This window comes from Eurosta solidaginis, chromosome 5 (genome assembly GCF_040869045.1).
Source record: "Eurosta solidaginis isolate ZX-2024a chromosome 5, ASM4086904v1, whole genome shotgun sequence".
NCBI classification, from domain to species: Eukaryota; Metazoa; Arthropoda; class Insecta; order Diptera; family Tephritidae; genus Eurosta; species Eurosta solidaginis.
In genome coordinates this window covers 60,176,278-60,189,027 of record NC_090323.1, presented here as the reverse complement: position 1 = coordinate 60,189,027, position 12,750 = coordinate 60,176,278, and the positions used below count along the sequence as shown (strand labels likewise).

The window sequence follows — 12,750 nt, the reverse complement described above, 5'->3', positions numbered from 1 at the left end:
CCAAATGAAGCATGCAACAAAGAAGACGAAGACTTGAAAGAAAAAATTGGCTTCCTCTACATTCCAATATAAAGAAAATGGCAAGCAGTCGGTCGTTCTACTTCAAGGTTTATAAGTAAGCATGAAAGCTGGCTAGCTGGTAAACGTTTTTTGGACGAAGAAATGTCTATCCCATCAACTAAACGAACTAGGGGAAGACAAGCAAAACCCATAGAAGAATGTTCGACCTACACAAGGAAAAGGAAGCTGTCAGATTATACTGGAACTATCGCCACGACTCATCTTTCAGAAGCATTGGCTATTAAATATAAAAAGGACGAAGGAAACACCAAATCTCATATCATTGGTGCAGTTGCGTTAGCAAGTCCAGTGCGACTGAGAAGGATCAAAAACAGCATTCCCACACCCCCAAATGCGCTGCCTAGGAGATACACACCTGAATAGTCTTTGGCGCTGTTTATAGATCTCGGGTTATCGAAGGATAAATATAATATATTGCGTGAGTCATTATTGTAACATAATGCCGATCTTTTCCCTGGACACAAACAAATCACTCAAGCCAAGAAAGAAGCAGTTCCTCCAAGAGCCAAAATAACAGAAGTATCAGCTGAAGTTGAGCTGCAGAATTTAATGGATCATACGTCTATGCGACGCTAGAAAAGCTTTTCTGAAGAAAAGTTGAAATCACTGCCGAAAAGCCTAACATTGATAAATAAATGGGGCTGTGATGGATCAGCAGGACAAAGCACATATAAGCAAAGAATAAATGTAGACGATGGAACAATTACAGATGTTAATGTTTATGGCTTCTATTGTAACCCTTCGTTTAAAAGATCAGCTAAATTGTGCCGACCGATATTATTTAAATATGAGAAGGAGTCTTCGGAACTCATAAAGGCTACAGTGAGTGATATAAAAATCAAATCGCAAAATTAGAACCAACCGGAATGTTATTACCATAAAGCATGATTTTCTTCTAACAATGGTCGATTGAGAAGTTTTAAACTTACTAACAAACACATCATCTACATTGAAATGTCCAATCTGTAAGAAGAGTAAAAGAGACTTTGAAAATCTTGATGATTCAATTATTGACGAACTAAATTATGAGTATGGAATATCTCCTTTGCATGCGAAGATAAGGTGCATGGAATTCGTTTTTAAACTGGCTCATACACTACCACAACAAGAAGAAGTTTTCGACGACAATGCAACATCTAAGGAAAAGCAAAATATTAGAAAAAAAATAATTCAAGATGCATTCTATAAAGAGCTTGGCCTTAGAGTTGACTGCCCAAAGTATGGATACGGCAACACAAATGATGGAAACTCCTCAAGAAGATTTTTTGTACGCTATGAAATGACTGCTCGCATTACTGGAGTCGTTAGAGATATTGTTAAACTATTGGGAGTAATTTTAAATATTTTAAATTGCCTTGAAAGAGTTAACGGACCTAAATTTGGAGATTATTCATCGAAAACTGCAGAGCTGCTGCTTCAAAGGTATCCTCAGAAAAAGCTCACACCAACGGTACATAAAATTTTTGCCCATGGGAAAGATTTAATAGAATACCAGTGTTTACCATTAGGAGAATTGTCTGAAGAAGCTCAAGAATCTAAATACAAGGACTACAAAAGATATAGAGAAGTACTAACGCTTGCAAAATCTCACGAGTTAGACAAAACGAGGACTTTTTAACATATTGGCCATCTCTTCTGATCCAGTCATATCATCCATGAGGCATGTAAGATCACAAAAAGATCTTACAGACACCTATATCTCAGAAATGGTTTCCTTGTTAGATATATTTTCAAGTAACGAACGTGAAGATTAAATAAATGATCCACCTTTTTCTATCACAACAAAAAAAATATTTAGTACTTTGTTTTGTTATTTTATTGAAAAAAAAAAAAGAAATCAATAAATAAAAGTTTATTATTTTTTATAAATACTACAGTTATTTCATTTAGTAATTGTAATCATAAAGTTTTCGTTTTTACATCTTAAAATTTATCAAATTTTAAGATGAGTTTTGAAGCACCCTTTATGTATATTTATTTTAAAGCTTAGGCTTTGGCTATCAGAAGAGTAATACATTTTTACAGAAATCAATAAAATTGGTTAAGCAGTTATTAAGATAAAACTGTTTATCATAAGTGGGCAGTGCTCAAAAATTTATTAGTTGTTCATCTTTGGCTCAAATACAATAATATTGAACAACTTTAAATAATTTTTCTTAGTTAAGTATTAATAAAATGTTTGGTTTTTGAATTTTTCAAAAATATGTAAGTAAATTTATACAATAAATTTTCAAGCAATGTTTATATACTTATCCCCTGGCGTACACATTTCACTTTTATAAGAGTATAACATCTTAAAAGAAGTAATGCGTCCATCAAGTTTGGTGGAGATTGATAACCTTGCTACTAAGACAAAACTTTTAATCATAAGTTGGTAGAGCCACCCTCCTTCATACAAATCATAAGTTATCTGATTTCATGTTCAAATACATCCCCAAAAAAAAAATTTCAAAATTTGTCCTTCAGGTTTTACATATTTTTTTATTTTTATTTTTCTAAAAATTTTCAGCTTTGACGAATTGTTGTGAAGCACCCTGTTAATCTCACACCCTGTAAACTGTCCAAACCTTAAATAATTTGCTTACCGGTGCAGTATAAATCTTTAAAATATCTTGATTAGTTCAAAAGTTATGATTTTTGCACAGAAAAAAATCAAAAGGAGCCATAGTGCGTCAGTTCAACTTGGTTATGAAATCTCAAAGCCTAGTAGAATTAAACAGGAGGTACCACAGGGTGGTGTGATATTCCCGTTTCTGTTTAATTTCTACATATCAAAGCTCCATTCCCCACCAGATAGAGTTACAATCATTTCCTATGCGGAAATAGGTCCTTCAATAAGGGAATTAGTTTCTAAAATAAACAGCTATCTCCCCTGTCTATAGTTTCTAAGCTAGGCCTAGGAGGTTCAATGTGATCATATTAAGTCGTTCCCGAAAAAAATCGGGTTAATACCGTAATGGCGCTTGTTACCGGAACCTACCGGATCCGTATCCGGCAAAGGACCCTCAACTCTCTAAAAGCTTCGGGGAAACAGTCATATCAGTCCGCGTTTCTCACCTGCTCCTGATAAGCGGCTGTTAGAATAATCGATAAGCAAAAGCTATTTAATAAAATAATCGAGTGCAAACAGCTAGTTCATTTTTAATTTTTTTTATGAGTTCTACGATTCGTAAAGACGTTGCGGAGTAATTTTAGGCCATTTGCAGTTCCCATATTATTTTGCAGTTAGTCGATTGCATGCTTTGTTGAAATCGAATATCAACTAGTCGATTTTCAATTAAAGCAAAAGTTTCTACTCAACTAATCGAACAATCGATTAGCCGAATAATCGATTAAAAACAACTGCAGTAGTTTGTTATTTGCCCCTGAGAACAGGATTCACCGGGTGTGACTCGGTGGTTAAATTTTATGCGTATGCTGCTTTTATCTTCAGCTTAAACCGTTCCACCTCAAAACGACTGTTAAACTGCGTATAATTTTTTAGGAATAAGTAATTGTAGCAAAATGGATTTTTTCACAGAGTTTGGCGCGTCTTGCGGAATCGGTGAAGGAAGCTAAGGAGTCACTGCGTCAGAAAACACTCTGCTTCGGCATGGAAACTGTACATCAACAATTGGGCGATAAACCCACTTCGCTACCCTTGGGTCCTGAACTGGAGGTGACCGGTGTAAATGTGCGTAGCTGCAGTTATTTCAACTCAAATACGCTCCCACTGAAAATTTCCTACATTGGTTCAGACGGTGAAATGCTGCCCGCAATTTTTAAGGTACGTTGACATCAAAAGGTAAAAGTTTAATGTTTTAAAATATTTAATTTCTAACAACGAATTGTAGTCCGGCGATGATTTGCAACAGGATATGCTTACTATACAGCTGATACGTGTTATGAATAAGATGTGGTTGGCTGAGGGTCTTGATTTGAAAATGGTTACCTTTAATTGTGTGCCTACGGGCTATAAGAAAGGCATGATTGAATTAGTGTCCGATGCCGAAACGTTACGTAAAATACAAGTCGAATATGGTTTGACGGGTTCCTTTAAAGATCGTCCAATTGCTGAGTGGATAGCCAAACAAAATCCTAGTCAGTTGGAGTATCAGCGTGCGGTCAAAAATTTTACAGGTGAGCAAAATACATTAAAAATGGGAAAGCGTTTTATGTTGTCTTCCACTTCTCACTCGCTCCAGTTTCCTGCGCCGGCTATAGCGTTGCTACCTATATACTCGGTATCTGTGATCGTCACAATGACAATATTATGTTGAAGACATCTGGTCATTTATTTCATATTGATTTTGGTAAATTTCTTGGGGATGCACAAATGTTTGGCAATTTTAAACGGTAATTATTCTTATATAAAATTTAAATTTGTCTAGACTTTTTAAATCATGATCTTTTCCACACAGTGATCGCACGCCATTTGTTCTTACATCCGATATGGCTTACGTAATCAACGGTGGCGATAAACCGTCAACAGATTTTCATTATTTTGTCGATTTGTGTTGTCGTGCCTTCAATATTATACGTAAACATGGTGATCTCATTTTGCATATGCTTGCTCTTATGGCCACTGCCGGCATACCTGGTGTAACAGCTGATGCAGTGACCTATGTGCGTGGCGCTTTATTGCCAGAGCAATCAAATCCTGAAGCGGCTGCATCATTTGCCAAGATGATACAATTCTCACTGAAAAGTTGGTTTACGCAATTTAATTTTTTCTTACACAATTTAGCACAAATGCGATTTTCCAACGACGAGGGAAGTGGAGAGCTGTTGTCGTTTGTACCGCGAAAATATACGTAAGTGTAATTGTTTTTGTATATACATAAATGTCACGATTATCGATTGCCGACCTAATTGTGCCACTCGTCCTCTTTCAAGAGTGCTTATAACCAATATTTTTGTCTAACATTCTTTATAACCAGGGAACGGATTAAAGAGTCATCAAAATTTTAAGTCAGAAATACTATTTTTGAATCATTAGGGATTATTCTGGAATTATTTTCGTATAACATTTTTTCCTTTGAACTCAAAAACTATTTAACCGTATAAAAAATTTTAACATTACTGTTAGGTCGTTTTCGCAACAAGCGCGGATATATATAGAAATAAATATAATATCAAAATGATCCCGGAGTGATCCAGAAATTTTATCGAAATGATCTGTAACACAATTCCGAAATAATAGTTCCGAACTGGCTCCGCAAACAATCTCAAAATGGGCATGAAATAGTTCCATAGTGATTCCGAAAAATTCTTGAATGCTATCACGAAACTACTTCGTTATGGTCCCGAAGTGTTCCTAACATAGTCCCAATATGACCACGAAATATTTCCTCATTCATCGCGGAAACAAATTAAGAACATTTCTTATCACGTAATAGTTCGCAAGCAACTCCGAACTAGTACTGAAAACAATTCCGGAATGATCTCAAAAATCTACTCGGATTATTCCAGAAATGATCCTGGAACAGTCCCTTATTGATCAAGGAATAATTCCGAACTGACCGCGGAAACAATTCCGAACTTATCTCTGATTGATTTGAGACATAATCCCGAGATGACCACGTGATAGTTGGAAAGTAATAACGAAATAGTCTAAAAAAAAAATTTTAAATGATCACGAAAACATGATCAAGGGATTGTCTCGAAGTGATTCCGAAGTAGTCCCGAAAGGTTCTCGAAAACTATACGAAAAAGACCACAAAATACCAAAATTATCCCAACATGATTTGTAAATTGTCCCGAATCGATCCTGCGAACAATTTAGAAATGATAACAAAGTAGTTGCAACGCGATTCAGAAAAATTTTCGAAAGTAGTCCCAAAATTTTACAGAAATAGTCCCTAAAAGTTCACGAAATAGTCCTCAATTGGCTGCGGAAAGAATCACCAAACGATTCTGAATTAGTCCTGGGATTAGTAACTTTAGTAGGTCGATAAACATCGTGATAGCGGTGATAATGTCTCCACACATTGCTTTTTCTTTTTCTTCTTGTAGCGCTTTATTTAATTGTCTTCATATTCACTTTCAGTATGCAACAGGATGGACGCTTGAAAAGTGTTATGGTGGTGCGTTGCCAAAAGCATTATGATATGGAAAAGTATTATACTTATATACTACAAGTGACGCGCCATGGTCAACCCGATCCATCGCATTTATTCCGCTCATATAAGGAATTTACAGAATTTCATCAAAAATTGTGTTTACATTTTCCGTTGGCCAAACTGCATAGGTAAGTGCTGCTAGTAATAATAACAACAATTTTTGATGTGCTGCTTTTCAATTTTTCTACAAATTGTCGACCTATATGTTTCATACTAATGCGAAGCTTCTCAAGGTAGAATATCTTGATGTTAGTTTTCCCGTCATTTGAGTTGCAAACCAATGGTTAGTAAGGCAAGCTTACTACTACTACACCACGGTCAGCGCGGAAATGCTAAGGAAACATATTGAGTGCCCTCCTCATAGAGAAAATGAAGTTCCATCAATTATCATGTTCTTGTTCTAATGTGATACCGTGTCTCACGTATACGTTTTACTTCGAAATCACATCCCGAATCACGCTCGAGCGTGATACTCCAGAAGGCATGCAAATTTCTGTAGTATGTGTCTTTTGAATATTGCCCCCAATTTGGGCATTGCACTAAAACCTCTTTATATTTTGCGGAAATGACGAGGTAGACGTAGGCCTTATGGCTAGTAGCAGAGCTGGGTAGTAATGATTACTTTAGGTAATCAATACCCGTCGATTCCGCATTACATGTACTTGAGGAAAGTAATCAATTCCTTTCCTCCACAGCAAAGGAATTGATTACATTTCAATTTCTAAAAAAAAAAAAAATAAAATAAAATAAAAATACCAAAAGTAATTTCGTTTTTTGAGGCTCAAGTACAAAAAATTGTTTGCTTGTAATTAAAAAAAAAAAAAAAAAATAAATACTTTGCTCAAATGTAATTTCTACCCCAGTACTTTCGTAAGAAATTGCAAATATAATTGAAAATTTTCCAATTATATTACAAGGAATGGAAAAAGTACTTTCGAATTTCCTATTCCTCAAAGGAATTGCAAAAGTAATTGAAAAATTCTTAGTGTAAAAAAGATGTTTGCGTTTCAAGCGGTAATTTAATGATGCCCTAGTAACTTTTTTGACCATAAGAAAATGTTTTTAAAACACAAGCACTGCCTTCAATGACTTGCAATTCATTTCTTCTCGTCATATATAAGGAAGGTTATGGTAGGATTGTATCATCGTAGTTCAGATTTGCTGTTGAGTGGCCGGCCAATTGCTTTGTACGTGGCTAGCAATGTTTCTTGATCTTTTCCCCAAGTGCTACTGGCAACCGACTTGGAGATTTTGTTGCGGCTTTGTACTTTAGATACAACTTCGATGGCATACGTCTTGAAGGTGAGATTGTGACCGAATGTTAGTCCTAAAATATTTTAACGGCTGACAATCGGTAGCGCAACACCATCGACGTGAACGTCCAATATTCCACGTCGCAAAACAGTGACCGTGGATTATTTGGTCGGCTAGGTTCAGATAATTTGCAGTTTATCTTTTTATACAAAGGGGACAGGGTGATCTTCTATATCTTGGAGTATAGTACGGTGGTTGACTGTGTCAAAAGCTTTTGATAGTGCTGGTAGTGCTATGTATTTTGCGGAAGCCATGCTGATGAGTGGCTAGGCGAAGATTCGCACTAAACTGACGGAGCAGGAGGGTTTCCAATATCTTCGGTCGTTATATCTCACCTTCGTTAGCCGGTTTCCAAGGCTTGAAACGTGCGTCAGGTAGCTTTCTCCCTCAGCGCCAAGCTGTTTTAGCATTGGCATGACTACTCCATTTGGACCTATTGATTTAGAAGGTTTGGCTTTTTTTATGGCTTCTTCAACCTCTGTGGGGTAATGGTAACGGGCCACACGTCGTGTTTGTGTCTATGTTCTCCTCATCTGGGGAATTAAAAATTCCGGGCATTCAAAATTGCCGGCAAAAACCGCTAGCGCATGTCTTCGAGTCACCAGAGTCGTATCGCCAAAGGCGATGGATAAATTATCATTGTGTTCTTTCGGGATAGATAAGGACTTTACAGAATCTTTTATTTAATTTTTAAGCAGAATTTGATTTGAGCTAGAATCATAGCGCTGAGCCTGGTGATATTGCAGCACAATGGAACTCAATGTATACATCCCAATGTCCAATCCTGTGTCGGTATATTCGGATTCTGATTCTGCAGAAGTCGCAGTGTATCCTTCGACTTCACCACGTATGTATCCATACTTTAACGTTTGGTACCGCGGGGATTTGCGCTTTATCCACCACCTCGAACTTCGCGTTCGTGCCTTGGCTTTGGAGGTTTGGAACCACTTCCTCCAGCCACAGCATGCTCGCGGACGCTATCATCTTCACACCAGGGACATACGTGGTTGTTCCCGTATCATCTTAAGCATTAAGTTAATAAGCTCCCTTTCTACAGATACCCACCTTTCAGTAGTCATCTGTCCGGCAGGATTCCTACGATCAACCAGCGCCAAAGTCAGTGACTACCTTGCCACATCATTCATCTTCTCGGGAAAAGTCGAAGTCTTAGCTTTATCTCCCTTTGGCTTATCTCCTACTTCCCTAGTTGGCACTTCGCCACTTTCGATGTCCTAACTCTGCCTTGCAGCTTTCGAGGTAGTTGCTCTCTCGCTATTGGGGCCACCTGTCTTACAGCTTTAGGCCTACTTATCATGCCTATGCGGCTGCCCTGCCTCGCGGCCTTTCAGACTCTTGAAAGCAAACTTTTCGCCTTCTGCCGAATGTGGCCTCTTCAGTCTGCCATTCGGCCCCTCTTCCTACTCGTACCGGTTGCAGTGCCGAGAGTTTCTAGCAGCAAACCTTTTTAAATAATGCAAAATCTATTCAAATATTTGTTTTTCCTTTTTGTACCTTTCATGTAAAATGAATGGTATATTGAGTTCGATCTGGTTCTCGGAAATTGTAAGTCCTTAAAGGAGAAGAGAAAAACAAACAAATAAGCATACCGAAATGATCAGGATAAGGAACGATAGCAACAGTTTGAACGCAAACTAGTGCCTCAATTTTTGAGATATCTTGAAATTAAGAGAGTGAGTGTATTTTGGTGCCCCATACAACCGATTTTTCAGAAAAAGGATTTTCGCTAATTGTTACTTGTTTAAACAATGTGGCAAGCATTGTTGTCTGGAAAAATCGTCAAAAAGGCTGGAAAGAAATTACAAGGAAATCGCTCCATAAATTAATTTTGTTTAAAATATGTCGCCCCTGGTTAATTCCCGGGAAAATAAGAAAGAAAACGGACCAAGCTGTGAATGTAAAGCATCCACAATTCTCCTTGAACATATAAATAAATATTCTTTAAAATGGATCCAGTTTTTAGGAGGAGTTTAGTCATAAACACACGTGCATTTGATGTACATATATATTTTAACGTAGGTGTGATAGGAATAATGGGAATACGATTACCTAAAAACTCACAAATTTTGCGTAACGCCTCATTGCCAAAGCAAGAGAGATGACAAACTGTCTAACATAGTCCTTGGACCTGGTACTAGGAAAAACATTGTACTGTGATGAGGTTGAAATGCAAATATTTCGACTTAAAATCAATGAGGCACAGAAGAACATCTGACCACTAAACTTTTTAAACAAGGAAGCGAAACGATGCATAATTTTTACGGAAACTTTTAAATATAAAAAAGCACTTGGCATTGGCAAATGTAGTAGCACCTGGTGCCGCTATACCTTAGTTACACTTCACTCTAATATTATTTATTACAATATGGTTCAGAGCAGGCAACTATGGGTGGATCAAAAGATCAAGAATACGAGAAAAAAGTTTTCCGGAACATTGATGATGTTTACGTTATGTCAGCTGAATGTATCAAAGAAAATTAAAAAGTATGCTGCTTTCTTATAGCCACCACACTTTGATAGCGGAGGAAGGAAAGGAGGTACCCTTACTAAGCTGGGAACTTTAAGAGGATAATGATTTTATATTCACTGGTGTTTCCAGATGCTTTCAGTTACCACTCACAAGAAAAATCTGATGAAATAATGAAAAGTGTGAACCGAAAAGTCACCCACATCAACCGGAGTAAGTTCCTATACACAGACTAACTTGTAGTTTTTCAATTACTTTCGTAATTCCTTTGAGGAATGGAATGGGAAATTCGAAAGTGCTTTTTCCATTCCTTGTAATTACAATTCAATTACATATGCAGTTCGTTTCGAAAGTACTGGGAAAGAAATTATAATTGCGCAAAGTATTTTTTTTTTTTTTTCAAATACAAACAAAAATTGAGGAATTGAATTGTAATCAATTCCTTTTGCGTGGAGGAAACTTCCGTTATCACGTTCCCTCGCTAGTCCTGCTACTTAGGTTGAGAAATTGAATTTAATTGAATGGATGATCGTGCAGAACTATCGTTTCACTTATCAGACGACGGACGGAGTGGGGAGGACATTAAAGGGGATCTTCGTAAATTCATGAAATTTGGTCGAGACTACCTCTTTGGAACTGGCAAAGAGAGGAGTATAGGTTGGTGTGGTGAGATGTAAAAGTTAGCATAGGCCGCCAGTTGACACAGTAAACAAGACCTGCGCTGATGATGGAAATATATACTTCGGAATTTTCTACCATTATAGGGGGTCCGTATTGTTGTTTTATCCTGATAACCGGTGCATTGGGGTACGACTGCCTCGGAAAGGATTTTTTTGGTTCCCGTGAACCGTCATGTTTGTCGCTGCTTCTGAGCAGATCTTATAACTGTGTCACTCCTAACAGATGGAGACTTAGTCTGGCGAGCGCAGTACATGTATCTATATTGTTGTTGTTGTAGCGATAAGATTGCTCCCGGAAGGCTTTGGGGAGTTTTATCGATGTGTGATGATCCTTTGCCGGATACAGATCCGGTACGCTCCGGTAACACAGCACCATTAAGGTGCTAGCCCGATCATCTCGGGAACGATTTATATGGCCACATTAGCTATATATTGCGCTGGCAACCTGAAGGGTTGCGCTACACAGCCCCTTGAATCTGGTATTTTAGTCGCTTTGTTGTTGTTGTAGCAGTGTAACCCCATTTAATTTGTTGCGTCCCACTCACAAATTGTGCTTTGTCTTTTCCTCCTGTAAACCTCATATCCTACATCAACTATAACTGACGCGGCCTAATTCAGATGAATGTGACATAAGACAGCAGTGTGTGGTAAGAATCTCGCCTTTGCTCATCCGGTCTTCATTTCCGTCTTTTCCTATTTGCCCGGGACCCAATATACATAGATGTATGTTCCTCCTGCCTCGATTTCTTCTAGGGATTGCTTACACTTTAATACAGATCCAGATTTTGCATTATGGGAGGATATTGCCTTGATTTCTGTTTGACTTGACTGTCGGTATAAAATTGAACGGCGGAATCATCTAATCCCCTTAACCCGCTGGGTCAGTGGGCCTGTGTTGCTCCTCATATCGTTCATATCATCTGCTAGACCATGTCCCCTGCCATTTTTTGACAGGAATGTCATAGATCGTGGAGTGTTGAAGTTACCCAGCATCAGCTGTGTTCGCCCCTGAGTAACGCAAAAATATGTAGCCGTCATGCATGTGTGATGAGCAGTGAATGTAAGGCTGTCTCAAGTTCAAAGATCTTCCCCTTGACCATGTGCCAAGCACAGTTTTGTGTCTTCGATCACAATGATGTGAAATTCAAGTTCAGCTGCAGTAATTTCTGGAAGTGAGGGGCAAAACCGTGTGCCGACATAACGCAATCCTGGTAACTGAAATTCCTGTCGGCTCCAAGGGAAAGTGTTTCGGAGAGGTTTGAAGCGTCCCAAGTGGTACCCATACCGAAACGAACCGAGAGATGGCATGTGCGTTTTTGTCCTTGACATCGGTCTGTATTTATGTATGTATGTCTATAGGCCGAACTTCAAGAAATTTTTTCCAACGGGAGGCTACCACACAATTTTTCAGGCAGAAATCGGTGCAATAGTAGTTTGCGGCAGAAAATCTTTACGAAAAATCTTATCCTCCTCATTATGTCAGTATTACGCAGCTACTTCTGAGCTCGTGCATAAGTGCATTGGAGTTCTAAATAATCTGGAAGCCAAAAACCAGGTTTTGTTAGGATGGGCATCAGCGACATGAAGGTAATGAAGAGGCACACTGCAACATTATATGGTCCAGGGCCATTCTGTGGACTCAAAAAGGCACATCTTAGGGAAACCATAACTAACTGGGAAACAAAGCTGTTCAGAAGACACTGGATTGATTGCTCAGGCAAAGGCGGGCTAAATTGTTTATACTCTCAGCAAAGAGAGTGTGAGCTAAACTTATTACTCTAAGCAGAGAGAACTTACGAACTATCACTGGGTATCATACGCGACACTGGAGTCTATGATATCACCCAAGTAAGTTAAATCTATTCGATATACAAATCTGTCGCTTTTGTGAGCTGGAGGATGAAACGATGTTTGATATTCTCTGCGCATGCGCCGCTCTGGCGGGGCAGAGACTCTCGCATCTAGATGGCGTGACTCTTAATCCCGTCGTGTTATGGAGTAAAAAGGCTGAAGAGGTAACTCAATACATACCGTAGTAGGTTAAAAGCTGAAGCACAATAGGTCTAAATAAAGGTCGCAGTGCATCCAG

The 12,750-nt window shown here is 38.3% G+C and overlaps 1 protein-coding gene across 8 annotated transcripts in view; it reads left to right on the top strand.

Moving 5' to 3' along the window:
• The window catches only part of Pi3K68D (phosphatidylinositol-4-phosphate 3-kinase catalytic subunit Pi3K68D), a 212,754-nt gene that overhangs the window by 160,524 nt on the left and 39,480 nt on the right, over window positions 1–12,750 (top strand). For all 8 annotated transcript variants that reach the window (XM_067757294.1, XM_067757289.1, XM_067757291.1 and 5 more), the window contains 5 exons: window positions 3,602–3,847; window positions 3,915–4,200; window positions 4,266–4,416; window positions 4,482–4,874; window positions 6,110–6,310. In XM_067757294.1, the coding sequence (XP_067613395.1) occupies window positions 3,602–3,847; window positions 3,915–4,200; window positions 4,266–4,416; window positions 4,482–4,874; window positions 6,110–6,310 (1,277 nt within the window). The remainder of the gene's footprint in view (window positions 1–3,601; window positions 3,848–3,914; window positions 4,201–4,265; window positions 4,417–4,481; window positions 4,875–6,109; window positions 6,311–12,750) is intronic.